Source organism: Leucoraja erinacea, chromosome 23 (genome assembly GCF_028641065.1).
Source record: "Leucoraja erinacea ecotype New England chromosome 23, Leri_hhj_1, whole genome shotgun sequence".
NCBI lineage: Eukaryota > Metazoa > Chordata > Chondrichthyes > Rajiformes > Rajidae > Leucoraja > Leucoraja erinaceus.
Genome location: NC_073399.1, coordinates 15053669 through 15070044, shown reverse-complemented (window position 1 = coordinate 15070044; position 16376 = coordinate 15053669). Strand labels below are relative to the sequence as shown.

At 43.2% G+C, this 16376-nt stretch overlaps 1 protein-coding gene across 1 annotated transcript in view; it reads left to right on the top strand.

The window, feature by feature from the left end:
* Nucleotides 1–16376, top strand: part of LOC129708266 (E3 ubiquitin-protein ligase rnf213-beta-like) — a 131950-nt gene that overhangs the window by 102124 nt on the left and 13450 nt on the right. The window contains exons 54-64 of the mRNA XM_055653911.1: nt 340–547; nt 1777–1967; nt 3215–3337; nt 3473–3583; nt 5473–5727; nt 8005–8083; nt 10117–10151; nt 11131–11228; nt 13130–13286; nt 13554–13719; nt 14582–14676. Coding sequence (XP_055509886.1) covers nt 340–547; nt 1777–1967; nt 3215–3337; nt 3473–3583; nt 5473–5727; nt 8005–8083; nt 10117–10151; nt 11131–11228; nt 13130–13286; nt 13554–13719; nt 14582–14676 — 1518 coding nt within the window. The remainder of the gene's footprint in view (nt 1–339; nt 548–1776; nt 1968–3214; nt 3338–3472; nt 3584–5472; nt 5728–8004; nt 8084–10116; nt 10152–11130; nt 11229–13129; nt 13287–13553; nt 13720–14581; nt 14677–16376) is intronic.

The window sequence follows — 16376 nt, the reverse complement described above, 5'->3', positions numbered from 1 at the left end:
TTGTAGTTTTCGAGATACAGTGCGGAAACAAGGCCCTTCGGCCCACTGTGCCCGTGCTGACTGGCGACCCCCACAAACTTACACTATCTTACACGCACTAGGGACAATTTGCAATTATACCAAACCAATTAGCCTACAAACCTGTACATCTTTGGAGTGTGGGAGGAAACCGGCGCTCCCAGAGACAACCCATGCAGGTCACGGGGAGAACATACATACTCCGTACAGCCAGCACCCGGAGTCAGGATTGAACCCAGGTCTCTGGCGCTGTAAGGCAGCGTCTCTACCGTTGCGCCACTGTGCCGTACCCAAAACTGATACTGTATTTTGTTCCTTAAGGACTCGGTGTTTGGCCACTTTGAGCGTTGCGGTGGACTTGACGACGGAGAGCTCCTCAAACAGAACTGCAACTTTGCCAGCAGGTTTGCCAGACAAAAAGTTGCCACTTGTAAAGACAATGCCATTGACTACTTGCAGAACATCGCCAGGATACGCTTCTGCTTCAGTCTTACAGCTCGGCTGATGGACGAGGCATGCAACAAAACAGGTAAAACATTTGAGGCTAACTTTAACTCATTGCATGCTCTCTATTACGTAAGGTGCTGCGGTGTTGAGGCGCGGCGATTCTTTGCCTGCTCTCTCCAGAGAAGAATCTACTATAATCTGATACAATTGCTCTAGTTTAGAAATACAGCACGGAAACAGGTCTTTTGGCCCACCGAGAATACGCCAACCAGCGATCCCTGAGCACTAACACTATTCCCCACACACACTTGGGACAATTTACAATCTACTGTCGTCTGATACAATAGCTCTACTGCTATTCTGAAGAAGGGTCTCGACCCGAAACGTCACCCATTCCTTCTCTCCAGAGATGCTGCCTGTCCCACTGAGTTACTCCAGCTTTTTGTGTCTATCTTCTACTAATTTAAATCTCTTTTCTACCTATTGTACTTGAGTTTCACTTGATTGTATTTAAGAAACAATATTAACTGATCTGAATGAATGAATAGTATGCAAAACAAAGCTTTTCACTGTACATCGGTACATGTGACAAGAATAAACCTAAACCTAAACCAAAAACATAGTGTTAACCTACTGATATGCGCGATTAACAAAGTGGGAATGTTATGCTGAGACACTCTGAGCCCAATTATTCCCCAGTAATCGTAGAGTTACAGGGTGATACAGTATGGAAACAGGCCCTTCGGCCCAACTTGCACACACCAGCCAACATGTCCCAGCTACCCTGGTCCCACCTGCCCGCATTTGGCACTTATCCCTCCAAACCTGTCCTAACCATGTACCTGTCAAACTGTTTCTTAAACATTGGGATAGTCCCTGCCTCAACTACATCCCCTAATAACTTGTTCTATATTCCCACCACCCTTTGTGTGAAAAAGTTACCCCTCAAATTCCTATTAAATCTCTTCCCCTTCACCTTATACCTATGTGCTCTTGTCTTCGGTTCACCTACCCTGGGCATGAAGCTCTGTGTATCCACCCAACCTATTCCTCTCATGATTTTATACACCCCCATAGCATCTCCTCATGATCGTGCGTTCCAAGGAATAGAGTCCCAGTCTGCAGAACCTCTCCCTATAGCTCAGACCATCTAGTCCTGGCAACATCCTCGTAAATCTTCTCTGTACCCTTTCCAGCTTGGCAACATCTTTCCTATACATGGTGCCCAGAACTGAGCACAATTCATATAATATGTGAATTTAATTACGTGTGTTATTTTATTTTGACATTTTACAAAATGTATAATTCCAGACATAAATCACAAGGCCACAAAGGAAAGTTTCTTGGAGCACATGAAGATGATCTGTTTGCATTCTGGCAATGATTGGTATCGGGTTTATTTGATGAGGGAAGTCTACGATCAGTATGGAATGGATCTTGTTCAATCTTTGACACAACTCGAGGAGTACCACTGGTGCTTTCCAGACGAGATCATCAAAAAGGTAGAACATTTAATGAATTTTAAACAAGCTCATAACATCCACAAATTTTGCAGTGTCTCGCCAATCAATTTGTCAAATAAGCACGCATAATTCTTCACATCAATCTATCCAAATTGGATCGTTAACAATGAACAGTTTTTGTCATCTTCATAATCCTTATCATTGTGGATTGTGATCTCAGACTGACTTTATGTTGGGACCAAGCCCATTAATCTTTTCCTCCAGCTCCTTACTTGAAGCTCCACAATATGTGTCCTTCAGTGCTTAACCAGTTAGATTTTAAAGTCAAACACTGTACCTAGTTATACCTTAAAGCCAGAATTGAAGTTCTTCTCACTCTTTCAGTCAGAGAATTCCAAATCTTACTTTGTAGAACCAAGGAACTAAAGATGCTGGGCTACAAAAAAAGACAGAGTGCTGGAGTAACTAAGCGGGTCAGGCAGCATCTCTGGAGAACATAGATAGGTGACGTAGAAACAAAGAACTTCGGACTGAAGAAGGGCCACGACCCAAAACGTCACCTAAATCCATGTTCTCTAGAGATGCTGCCTGACTTGCTGAGTTACTCTTTTTATCCATATCACATTTGCTTGCTACATGCTTTTTTCAAAAGATATTGACTAGATTCCTTCAACTGTACGTCCTCGGAGCAAAGCTGGCAAATATCGTGGATGGCATATTATGTGTATAACTTTACAGTATTCTTGAAACAATTGACAGATTACTACAACATCAAAGAGTTAAACATCGACATCGATCCCAGAGAAAGTGCCGGAAACACCTTCCATAAAAGCGTCTCAATGGAACTGGTCAAAACCATGGAGATGGTTTTGAAAAGTCATCGATGGAGAAAAATGTTCATGTTCCAGTTTAGTTTAGGGATACTGTGTGGAAAGGCACTTCAGCCCATCGAGTCTGCGGCGACCAGCAATTCCCGTACACTAGCACTATCCTACACACTTTACAATTTTTACCAATGCCAATCTACCAACAAACCTGTACGTCTTTGGTGTGTGGGATGAAACCAGAGCACCCAGAGAAACCCACACCGTCACGGGGAGAACGTTCAAACTCCGCACAGACAGCGCCCATAGTCAGGATCCAACCCGGGTCTCTGTCGCTGTAAGGCAACAACACTATAGCGCTGCACCAACAAGTCGCCCAGTTGGTCTGATCAGCATTTCTGTTTTAATTTCTGTTCTGGCATGACTTTGTATACTGACACGCAAGTCGGTCCTTTCTTTCAGCACTCTCGTGGCGTACAGTTGGATTGCTACATTTTATATGGGGAGACGTACAAAGCCGTCCGTGATGCAACTACTGAGGCCGTCACAAGATGCCGGATGAATATCATCGCAGACAAGATAAAGGTGGTTGCAGAGTTTTCCATCTATTTAAGGCAGATTGAACAGTGCTGTGCCTTCCATGCTTTTTGTTAATTTTATGCAATATTTAAACATGTGTTTTGCTGATATTGAATATTTTTACAACTTTGGTCCTTAAAGGGTCTGAATTGCTCATCAAGGAATCTTCAGGTTTACCTGGGCTTGGCATTATTCCGTGAGGTAACATGTTCATTCGCAACAGAGGATGCCAGTATGCACTGTAATCCAACGGTAAGAATCATTCCTAACCAGCAATGTGGGGTTCCCTACCTTCAACACTTCCTTTGCGCCACATGTTTCATGTTTGGCTGAAATCTCTTATTTATAAAAAATGGAACAGCACGCCACATGCAGTAGTTTTGTTAAAGGAAATAGAAACAGTCACTTCTTTCAGTTTTGGCTGCTCTTTCAAAGGATGCGCACACAGCAACTAACTTAAGCATTTTGCCTTTTCACTGAGCTCTGGAGGTGCTGACCTAGAACATAGAACAGTGCAACACAAGAATGGGCCCTTCAGCCCACAATGGGCTGTGCCATACATTAGGTATGTTACAAAACCTACCTGAATCGCCATTGGGAATCTGCCCTCAGCCAGGCCCGCGATTTTGGTGCTGTTTGGAGGGGGCGGGTTTAAAATACGATTTTTACTAGGCTGTACTAATCGCACATGTTCAGCCTAGTAAATCATTAACGAAAAATCGCTGCAAGACCCGGTCGCAAAAGGTATTATTAGTTTTATAGGCCTCGATAATATAGTTCTAATAGATTTAAAATTACTGTTTCATCTCGCAACCTCTCGCAGCCCCAGGGTTTTATAGAGCAAACAATTAAAGGTATGTACCTTATTTTTACATTAAATGGGGCATATATATAACCCTATATATCAAATTATCTATAACGAATAGCTCATTTTGGGCTTTTTATATCCCGCAGTATTTTTCTCGGCATTTGAGGGCACTAATCCAGCGCTATGTCAACGTTCTAAACCGGCGCGTTCCACATGAACCCACTAGAAAGCCGATTTAAATGGGCATTTATTTACAGCAATTGAACACTAAATTCCTTCCATTTGGCCTATAAATTAATGTAAATTAGATATAAAAATCATGTTATATTGTGAATTATTTGTGAATAATCTTTGGACACTTAGGCTATTTAAAAATGTTAATCTTTCCTTAAGAAATGGCCTGTTGACTATCCAAGATCACAGCTTTTTTGTAATGTCCATTGAAAATCAATAGGGAACAAGATGCTAATTTCCGAGTATGAAAATGGTCATAACTTTTTAATACTTGAGATATGAAAGTGAATTTGGTGTCAAATTAAACTTATTGTTATGCTTTATCTGATGGGATAAATTGCAGACTTGATTTTTTAAATCTCAAAATTTTGTAACATTGCTACATACATGACAAGACCATCTCTTATCGACCTGCACCAAAAGATTGTCCCCATTCCTTGCATATCCATATGCCCATTCAAAATTATCGTAAATACCACTATTGTATCGACCTCAACCATCAACTCATTGAATTTCTTGGGAAAGTAGAAGATAAAATCAAAGACGCTCTCATCAACCTGGCCGGCTAGAAGGGCCAAATGGCCTACTCCTGCAACTATTTTAATTTTTTCTATGCTTTCCTTTTTCATTTATGGAATGTGAGCACCGTTTTGTTGCTCGTCCATAAATGCCCCTTCGATTGATTTGCTTGCGTTTTGGAGAGCAGTTAAGGGTCAACTACATACCTAAACACAAAGTGCTGGAGGAACTCAGCAGGTCAGGCGGCATCTGGAGAGAGAATGAGACAAGTGATGTTTCAAGTCTGTTTTCATGCTGTATCTCTAAACTGGACTAAACTTAAAAAATCCCAGAACCAAAATGAAAACAAGGATATTATTGAGGATATTCGTGAAATGTGCTGGTCAGTCCAGGCACTGGTTTTGGTTGCACAGAGAGAGAGCAGTCTTCCAATATATGTTTTATGAATGATTATTTTAATTTGCAGATTCCATTTTTGAATTTCAATTTAAACGAAGAGTTCATTAGTCTACATCATGAACAAGTACCGAACCATGATCCACGTCAGAATATACTTACTTTTTTCCCTTTTTTCTTTCAGGCAATTGCCATGTTGCAGAAATTTATTAAGGACCGTAAGATCTTGGATGCTCCAAACCTGAAGGATTTCTGCTGTGCTTTGGCGAAAAATGAACTTGGAACGGCAGAATCTTCATTACGCATAGCTCCGGACATGCCTAGCCAACAACGCACCCTGATTGAAATAATAGTTCATGCAGCCTTGGTTTTGCTCTGCGGGAATAGTTTTCTGTCATCTCCGCTCCGCAAACTTGCCTTCAATCCTTCAGAAATGAAGGTGAGAAATCTGTGTGCGCACTATGCAAGGGTTGCTGTACCCATGTCCTGCATTTAGCTTTTGGTTTCTTAGTTAACTTCACTTGATATTGGCAGTTAAGCTCATGGTTAATCTGGTAGTAACAAGGAACTGCAGATGCTGGTTGACCAAAGAAGGGCACAAAATATTGGAGTAACTCAGAATGTCTGGCAGCATCTGTGGAGAACATGGGTGGGGGACATTTCGGGTTGGGAACCTTCTTTGGTTAATCTTGTACGTTCTTCATTGATAGGATAAATTTGTAGGAATGTCAGAAACGAGCAAAAGGTGGTGGGTTATTACCCTTGCAGAGAAGGTTGAATCGCAACCTTGGTAGCCCTTTCTCAATGTACTGTATGTGTCGAAATAGCCTCTTCGTTTTGGCGATCCTGACTTCATTTCACCGTTCATGTTTCTGAATTTTGGTAATAAAATTAATGGGAGGTACAATGGCGCAGATGGTCAAACTACTGCCACTCAGCACCTTGTGGTTCAATCCTGACCTCGGGTGCTGTCTGTGTGGGATTTGCAAGTTCTCCCTGTGGTTGCGTGGGTTTGCTCTGGGTGCTCCTGCATAGCAAAAACTGGAGGGTTTGTAGGTTAATTGGTCCCTGTAAATTCCCCTAGTGTGCAGGGAGTGGAAAACGTAGAACTAGTGTGAACGGGTGATCGATGGTAGGCGAGGACTTGGAATGGTCTATTTCCATGCTGTTTCTCTAAACTAAACTCAACGTTATAAAAGAGACACTTCTTCCCTCGTCTAAATATTTTAAGCACTGCATCAACTTCCTTTCTGTAATTTTGAAGCGCTTGCTTCACTGCAATTTCTTGTTCATACGTCGTTTCATTGAAATGCTTTTGCTGTAGCATAACTCTCATGGCGATGGAAATTATTTAGTCATTGGGAGTGACTTCCTTTTCCTTGCACTCAAAGCAATCTCTGCCCCTTCCACCGCCCCAGTCCAGATTAATATTAATGTATCTCCCTTAATTAATCTCCAAAGATTTACGGATAGATACAATAGAGGCATTGAAGAGAATTTTGAATAGGCATATGGGTATGGAGGCATATGGATGAGGTGAAGGTAGACAAGAGATGGTCTTGCCATTATGTTTAGCACATATATTGTGAGCCCAAGGACCTGTTCCTGTGCTGTAGGTTAATTGGCTTCGGTAAAATTGTAACTTGTCCCTAGTGTGTAGGATAGTGTTAGTGTCCGGGGATCACTGGTCAGCATGGATTCGCTGGGCCGAAGGGCCTGTTTTGCACTCTATCCCTGAACTAAACTAAAGTAAAAGTCAATAAGGACATCTGTATTAGTTTAGGGACAGTGTGTCATCCAACAATTGGTCATACATGTTGTGGTGCAAGATTCACAATAGGCAGGATTTGAGGTAACATGTTCCATATACAAAATAATGATCGATGAAATAATGATAACAAGTTTTTTTCCCCCTGAAAAGTGATTGGATCTTTTCAGAGGCCGGTACAGAGGAATCCCTCATTATGAATGACTTAACATAAGGAAAACTGACTTTACGCAAATTCTCCCATAAAATGAGTCAATACATTCATTAATGACGGGATATAGTATACATTCCATTAAAGGTAGCTATTCAATGAAATGACAGAATGACAGCAAGTGTATATAGAACGATATGATACAGTTTACTATAATAAACTAATGTTTCTGCTTATGGAGAAATTGACTTGCGGACCATTCTCAGAAATTGAACCCTTATGGAAGAAACAAAGAACTTCAATGCTGGGTGGCACGGTGGCACAGCGGTCGAGTTACTGCCTTACAGCGCCAGAGACCCGGGTTTGAACCTGGCTACGGGTGCTTGACTGTACGGAGTTTGTACGTTCTCCCCATGACTTACGTGGGTTTTCCTCGGGAGCTCCGGATTCCTCCCACACTAGGACGTACAGTTTTTGAAGGTTAATTGGTTTGGTAAAATTGTAAATTTTTTCTTGTGTGTGTGTGTGTGTAGAGTAGTGCTAGTGTACAGGGGTTGTCGGGCAGTGCGGACTCGGTGGGCCGAAGGGCCTGTTTCCGCGATAAATGGATCAGTCAGAATTTTAGACATTTTCTCAGTTGGCCAACGACTGGAATTAGACTGGGAATGCTGGAGTTGGGATTCAATGGAATATTAGGTCTCTTGTGTCTGTCCTTGAATTGCAGTGAATGAGAGAACAATGACTGTGGTAAATTGCGATAAATCAATGTGACGCAGTTTATTTGTTTAATTTGTTAGAATGCTTACTTACCAACCATGCCTGAAGATCTTAGAGGAGAAGTTCGGTCTTGGTTTCGTGAAAAAGTGACATTGTACAGTAAGTGTCCTCATTCTTTGTTTATTGAAGTCTTCCAATTTCCTTGCCCTAAGCATTCATGTACAAATTTGAAATCCAAAAATGTTTTCCTCCATTTGTGATTGTGAAGTACACACTTAAACCTCCCACTGTAAGAGATAGGGACATAAAAGCATTGGATTTTTGATTAGTAAGGACGTCAATAGGTTTGGCTTGGTAAATGACTCCCCGAACAGCCTTCTACCCGCTCTAGACCTTTTTATTTCTAACTGCTGGCATGACATCAACTGTCTCAACTTTTCCACTCCCCTAACCTGCTCTATGCTCATGCCCTCTGAACGTACAGCCCTCCACTCACTCTGCAGCAACCACAACATTATAATCAAACCCTCCAACAATGAAGGTGCTGTGGCAGTCTGGCGCGCTGACCTCTACTGCACTGAGTGAGGCCAGGCGACAGCTCTCAGACGTCTCCCACTTATCCTTGGACCATGATCCCACAGACGAGCACCAGGCATTAATCTCACACACCATTTCTGATGTCATCACTTCTGGCTATCTGCCCTCCACAGCCTCCAACATTATCGTTTCCCAGCCCTGCACAGCCCGGTTTTACCTTCTGCCCAAAATCCATAAACACAACTGCCCTGGCAGACCCATTGTTGCTGCCTGCTCCTGTCCCACGGTTTATATTAAAGAGAGTCTGAAAAGGGTCTCGATTCAAAACGTCACCCATTCCTTCTCTCCAGAGATGCTGCCTGACCTGCTGAGTTACTCAAGCTATTTGTCTCTAAAAGGTTATCGGGAGAAGGCAGGAGAATGAGGTTGAGAGGGAAAAATAAATCAGCCATTATTGAATGGCGGAGTAGACTCGATGAGCTGAATGCTCCAATTCTGCTCTTATGTCGTAAGGTCTTATAATCTTAAGCATGAAGGACCCCCATCTTTATGTGAAGAATGATTTTTGTGCACCTCACCTCATACAAAGGACCTGAGTAATGAGGAATATGTCTTCACTACATACAGGAGTCTGGCAATAGCTGACTTTAGTGAGGGCCAAGATAGCAAAAAGGCTTTGAGGTTTTTCCATTGCCGCCAGGGTGAACGTTTCTCATGATGGAGCTCGGAATGCAATGTCTGGTTCGGGAATCTAGTTTTGCTAATGAACCAGCGTGCCCAATCAAGCTGACTTTGTCAAACTAGACATTCAATGCTGGGGCATTAATTTTGCTCTATATTCACCCACCCCGTTTCCTTATCATTTGTTATCCATGCTATTCAAGGTCCTCAACTGCGCTGCCCAGTAATAGTATTTAATGTTGGGCAAATTTAGGCCCCCTTTTTGTTTTGGTAGTAACAGTGTCTTGAGTCTTAACTCTAGGTCTCTTATTTTGCCACACAAATCTTGATAGTTCTTTGTCCATTGCTTTAAATTCCACCCCAGGGACCCCTACTGGCAAAGATTGAAATTAAAAAAAGCAGTCGGAGCAAACATTCATTCAAACAGATTCAATTCTACTAATTAGAAATCGAGGGAGAATCTCCCATCTGATCATATCTGCCTTTGTCACCTTTAGCAGCTTTCCGTAGTTGGCTTCGTACAGTGTTGAAATGGACGGAGTGATGACAATGCCTAGGTATCTGAAACCCTCCCTGGACCAATGAAACCTGACCTGATCATTTAGTTCCGATGGCCATGTACCTGACGGCATAATTGCTTCTGATTTTAAATCATTTATTTTATAACCAGATACTTCTCCATATTCCTTTAAAACTTGCATTAGGCGAAGCACTGAGGAAATAGGATTGCTCACATACAGCATGACATCATCCGCAAATAGTGACATTTGATGTTCCACCCCCCCTATCATCTTTTACACCCTCTATCTTTTATATCCTCTTGCCTAATGGTTTCAGCGAGCGGCTCTAAGCATAAATCAAAGAGCAGGGGACTCAAACTGTCCCCTGTCTAACTCCCCGCTTCAATTCAAAGTACGCAGAGCACCACTTGTTTCATTTCTAAAGTAACTTGCACTTTATGCATTCCTGTGTAGGTTGCGGATGTGGTGAACCTATTCCAGTGGGTGAGGTAAGGGTCCATGTTTATTACTTCAAGATTAGGATTTGATTCTGCCTAACTTGAACAAATAACGTGTTGCACCGGTTTTACTCATTTAGTTGCATTGGTGTGAAAGAAATGCATTATTGCAGTCCGTCCCCAGGTAACAAACGGGTGTAGATTGTAAATATCCTTGAGTCGATCTTGTCCATAAACAGAATATGCACGTAGGGCAGCACAGTGGCGCAACGGTAGAGTTGCTATTTTACACCTCCAGAGACCCGGTTCGATCCTGACTGCGGGTGCTATCTTGTACAGTGTTTGTACGTTCTCCTTGTGACCACGTGGGTTTTCTCTGGGTGCTCCAGTTTCCTCCTACACTCCAATGACGTGTGTATGTATGTCAGACTTTTGAATGTAAGGATATTGGGGGAGTTTCCTCTAGAGTGTTTGTAGGTCAAGGGTTTGCAAGCCAGGAATGGCCTGTATTCATTGCTTGCTCTGGTCTTCATTTAAAATTGACTTTGTGTGCACACATTTTTCTCTAACACCGGATAATGACCTGACATTGGCACTCATTAATTCACCGGTTTCCTGCACACAAGATGTGAAGGCTGAGAGATTAATTGTCCATTCTGTGTTGTGACACTATGTGTGTGCACTTGTGAGTAAGGCTGTGTATTCGCGTGTGTGTGGGCTTGTATGTGAGGCTATTTTTTATGTAGAACCAGGTGTGCATGTTTGCGTATGAAAAGGGGAAGCTTTATATGAATTGTGGGTGTGAGAGGCTTTTTTTCCCCTTTTGACACAACTTTGTATCAAGTGTAGTCATTCAGCATCGTTGCCGAACAGCGTCAACAAAGCCTTTCACTCCTTGCTTTGAATGTGCAGCACTTACTGCTTACTGCTGGCTGCTTATGAGTGATGTATATTGATAATGCAGCTTTATTGTTCTCTCTGGTGAGCAGAGTCAAGTTGACTAATAGCCTTGTTATCATTTCATCAACAGTGTGGGAAACCCATTCAGACTGCTCAGTGCTTCAACTGTGGTGCAATTGTTGGTGGAATTAATCACCGGCCTACTGATGGATTTACACGGATAACTGGGTATGTGATTTTGCACCCTGTTTGTAAATTGCCGAAGTGTAGACGAGAGGAACTGCAGACGCTGGTTTACAAAAAAAACCCATGAAGTGCTGAAGTAACACAGCGGGTCAGGCAGCATCTCTGGAGAACACGGATAGGTGATATTTTTCGATGGGCCCTTCTTCAGACAGATTGTGGTGGTGGGGGGGGAGGGGGGGGAGTGGAAGAAAACTGGAAGAGAGGTGGGAACAGGACAAAGTCTGGCAAGTGATAGGTGGACACATAGTCGCGTGTAGATAGGGCTGGAGTCTGATGAAGGATCTTGACCCGAAATGTCACAATTCCTTTTCTCCAGAGATGCTGCCTGGCCCGCATTTTGTTTCTATCTTCGGTGTAAACTGGCATCTGCAGTTCCTTCTTACACATGTGATGGGTGGATATAGGTGAGGTAGAGTTTTAATCGACAGATGGTCAGACGAAGTCCAGAGATAAAACGCCAAAACGTGTGAGATAAGTATTGTATTGTATTGTATTCAAATTTATTGTCATTTATGTGAGATAAGGCTAGAAGATGGGTGAATTGTGATGCCAGATTAAGGATAATAGGTGGAAAGGATAGAGGGAAGAGGAAAGGGAGAAATGGCTGCACATTCAGCATGGGTACAAGGAAGAAAGTGGGAGCAAGGGGGTGTTTGTAGGTTTGTTACCAAAATCATTTCTGACTTTTGTCTAGCCGTCTGTTTATCAAAAACCTCCCTCACCTGTATCCTCCTATCAATTTGTATGCCCCAATAGATAGACACAAAAAGCTGGAGTAACTCAGCGGGTCAGGCAGAATCTCTGGAGAAAAGGAATAGGTGACGTTTTAGGTCAAGACCCTTCACCATACCGCCACCACAATCCGTGTGAAGGTTCTGGACCCGAAACGTTGTTCGCCCGCGTTCTCCAGCTACGCAACCTGACCCGCTGAGTTACTCCAGCACTTTGTGTAAATTACCCGGTATCTATTATTCTGCTTTCTTGGGTCTACAACCAAGTCACCATAAATCCTGTGCACCGTCATCTTCTGGGTTAGCCAAGCATGGGGAAAATTATCATGTACGGTTGTTATTGGGAAATACAAGAAATCTACAAATGCTGGATTAATTTTTAAAAAGACACCAAAGTGCAAGGGTATCTCAGCGGGTCTCAGGCAGCATATCTGGAGAACATGGATAGATGTGGACATCTCCATGGTCTCCAGAGATGCGGCCTTCTGGCTTGGTTACTCTTGCACTTTGTGTCTGCCTTTGATATCAATTCCTTTATCATCGCCTTTGTATCTTAATAAAAAGGTGAGATCTGAGCGCTTCGGAAATGGTAGGAAGTTGGATGGAACTTGGACATGCATAGTTCTAATTTTCATTTTAAAGTTTACCAAAGTCTGACCAGCCTGTGACTAACAGAAGATGTTGTCATGTGACAACCTTTGCCCCTTGGTGCAGGAAACCAGCCTCCATTATTCAATTAGCCTGACCCAAGTAGTTTAGTTTAGAGATGTAGCATAAAAACAGGCCCTTCGGCCCACTGCGTCCATGCTGACCAGCAATCCCTGCACATTAACACTATCCTACACACACCAGGGACAATTTAAAATTTTACTAAGCCAATTAACTAACAAACCTGTATGTCTTTGGAGAGTGCGAGGACACCAAAGCTCTCGGGTAAACCCTACGCAGGTCACAGGTAGAAACTCCGTACAGACACCACTCGTAGTCAGGATTGAACCCGGGACTCTGGCGCTGTAAGGCAGCAACTCTACCGCTGCACCGCTGTGCCGCTCAATTGTGGGACTGAGCAAGGATTGGTGAAGGGCCCACATCCTATGGTACAACTGATGATCAGGACTTTCTTCACTCACTGGGTTTCTGTTTCCTTTCTAGTCACACAGCACAAATTGAGACTGGTCATATCTTGGGACCTGCGTCGCGAAGAGATCAAGTTGTTGCCCCTGATCGACAGATGACCCCAGTTGCATTCCTGTTACTACGAACGCTGACGCATGTGTCAATGATACTTGGAACAGTTCATCACCATCAGGTAACTGGTTCTTTCCATTAGTTTAGTTTAGTTTATTATTATCATCTTGCATCCAGGTACCGTGAAAAGCTTTTTTTGTAATTATGTCATCCAAGTCCATGATTGAATGTCAGAGTAGACTTGATGGGCCGAATGGCTTAATTCTGCTCCTATAACATGAAAATATCAGGGTTTAGGGCATTTCAGGGCTGCAAGTCAACTACGTTTGGCAAGAAGCGTTCCATTGCATATATGATTGAAGCGGTCTTCTTTTGTCCACCCTTGCAGATCATTAAAGAAATTACTAGACCTGCGGTATCAAATGTGTCAAACTTTTTGTGGGACCATCTAAAGAAAGATTTGGATCAGCTTGGAAAATCTCTCGGGAAGAACATCGATGAAGTAGCCATCTGCATTCACCTGGTTGTTGACCGACTGTTGAATCAACCTGAAGGTATTAGTGAGGGAACTTTTGCTTGCTGTGGCTGAATTACAATCAATAGAGGGGCAGGATATCACTTTAGACTTTAGATATACAGCACGGAAATGGTCACATGTTCACTCATATAAATGGCAGAACTTGTTCTCACTCTATTTCTCTCCTGTTGAGTGATTTTTCTTTCGCATTTGACTTTAGGCTTTAGAGATACTGCATGAAAACAGGGCCATTGGCCCACATAGTCCATGCCAGCCAGCGATCACCACATACACTAATGGACCTGACCCACTTAGGCGATATTCTGGGTGACTACAGGCGACTGCCATAAAATTTTCAACATGTTGAATATATTTCAGCGACAGTGGTGACAATTTTGCTGTCGTAGGTTGACGTAGGTGTTGTCGTAGGTAAATTCCATTAAAATCAGTCCCTGGCAGTTGCCTAGGTGGGACAGGCCCATAGCACTATCCTACACACTAGGGACAATTTAAAATTGTGCTAAAGCCAATTAACCTACCAACCTGTACGTCTTTGGAGTGTGGGAAGAAGCCTGAGCACCTGGGGGAAACCCACGCGGTCACAGGGAGAGTGTACAAACTCCGTACAGACAGCACCCATTGACAGGATCGAACCTGGGTCTCTGGCGCAGTAAGGCAGCAACTCTACCGCTGCACCACTGTGCAGCTTACAGAGATCTGGCAAAATAACAGCTAGTGTCAAGAACACTCGCCTGCAGCTCCATAGCAGACGACAAATCCACTCCATTGGTCTCCTGCATGTATGAGCTGTAAATAAGTTGGGTGTTCGTAAACTGGGGACGACCTGTCCATAGCAAACTTTATACTGAATTAAAATCTTCTCTGTGATCTTGGCCTAGAACGATCAATGAGGAATGAAGTCCTATCGTCAAAGCAAGCCAGAAATGCTTGGGAAAGCCAATTCATCAAATCTATTATTTCTCCACTATTGGAGGTTAGTTAAATTACTGCATATAGCAGTTATTTCTTATGCCACAAAGAACTGCATATGTTGGAATCTTGCATAGAACATGAAGTGCTGGAGTAAGTCGGAAAGTCAAGCAACATCTTTGGAGGACATGGACAGGTGGCAATTCGGGTCGGGACCCATCCTCAGACTGATTGTGGTCGGGCAGAGAAAGGAGGTGGGTGTGGGACAAAGCCTGGCGAGCGATAGGTGGATACAGGACAGGGTGGGGGGGGGGGGCTTTCATTGACAGATGGGTGGACCAAGTCTAGAGATGGAAAAGCAACAAAAGGGTATCATGGGGGACAAAAAGATGACCAGGAATTAAATGTCAGTCCGATAAGGGAAAAAGAGGAGTGAAATGTGAAACTAGAGGCAGAGACATAGGTGGAGGGGGATGGGGAAAGGGGTCGAGATAGTGGGGGGGGATGCATGTGCGTTGAGATGTGGTGGGGGGGCGTGGGGGGGAGAGCACAGGAAAGAGAGGGGGAAAACAGAGAGGATGAGACAGAGTTTCTTCCCACAGGCCATCAGGACTGTAAACTCTGATCTCACCAGGGCACAATTACTGTTGTGTATTTTTTTAAAAAAAATGTAAATACTGGTTCTGTTCTGAAGTTCTGTTGTTTTGCACAATCCCACAGGCATTGCCACTTTCATTTCACTGTACATCTTGTATGTGTATGTGATAAATTAAGTAAACTTGACTTGGGAGAAAAATGAGAGGGGGAGGGTTACCAAAAATTAGAGAATTCAATGCTCGTATCACTGGGTTGAAAGCTGCCCAAGTGGAACACTTATCGATGCTTGAGTGCAGTGCATTTGCGCATTGACAAAACCCAATTTTCATCATTCAGCATTATTTTCAGTGGGTAAAGTGAAGGTGGCAACATCAACAGTTGTGTAGGAAAGAACTGCAGGTGCTGGTTTAAATCGAACGTAGACATAAAATGCTGCAGTAACTCAGTGGGTCAGGCAGCATCTAGGTAGAGAAGGAAGGACCAACTCCATTTTATTGGCGTTGATGCACACATGAGGACGTCATAGAGTATTTTAAAGCAAGGATCCCACATAATCCAGGCTACTGCTTTAACACATTGCTGCAGAGGTGTTGCTTCTGTAGATGATGTATAAAACTGAGCCACGCACAGTCTCTTAGATGGACATTAAAAATAAACCCCACGTCAAAATGTACATTCTACCCAATAATTATTCTTCAACCAACATCTCAATCAGATAATAAAGACATAAAGTGCCGGAGTAACTCAGCGGGTCAGGTAGCATCTCTGGAGAAGATGGATAGGTGACATTTTGGGTCAGGACAAGAAGGGTCTGAAGGAGGGTTAGGGGGATATGGGGAGAAGGCAGGAACGGGGTACTGATTGTGGATGAGCAGCCATGATTACATTGAATGGCAGTGCTGGCTCGAAGGGCCGAATGGCCTACTCCTGCACCTATTGTCTAAGGTTCGCGACCTGAAATGTCAGCTATCCATGTTCTTCAAAGATACTGCCTGACCTGCTAAGTTACTCCAACACTTTGTGTCCTTTAATGGAAGTATAAAGTTAGGCAGTCACAGAGCTCTACAGCATGAAAAGAGCCTAACTTGTCCATGTCAATTGCTATCCCAGCCTAGTTCAATTTGTCTGTGTTTGGCCATATCCTTCTAAACACTTCCTATCCATATA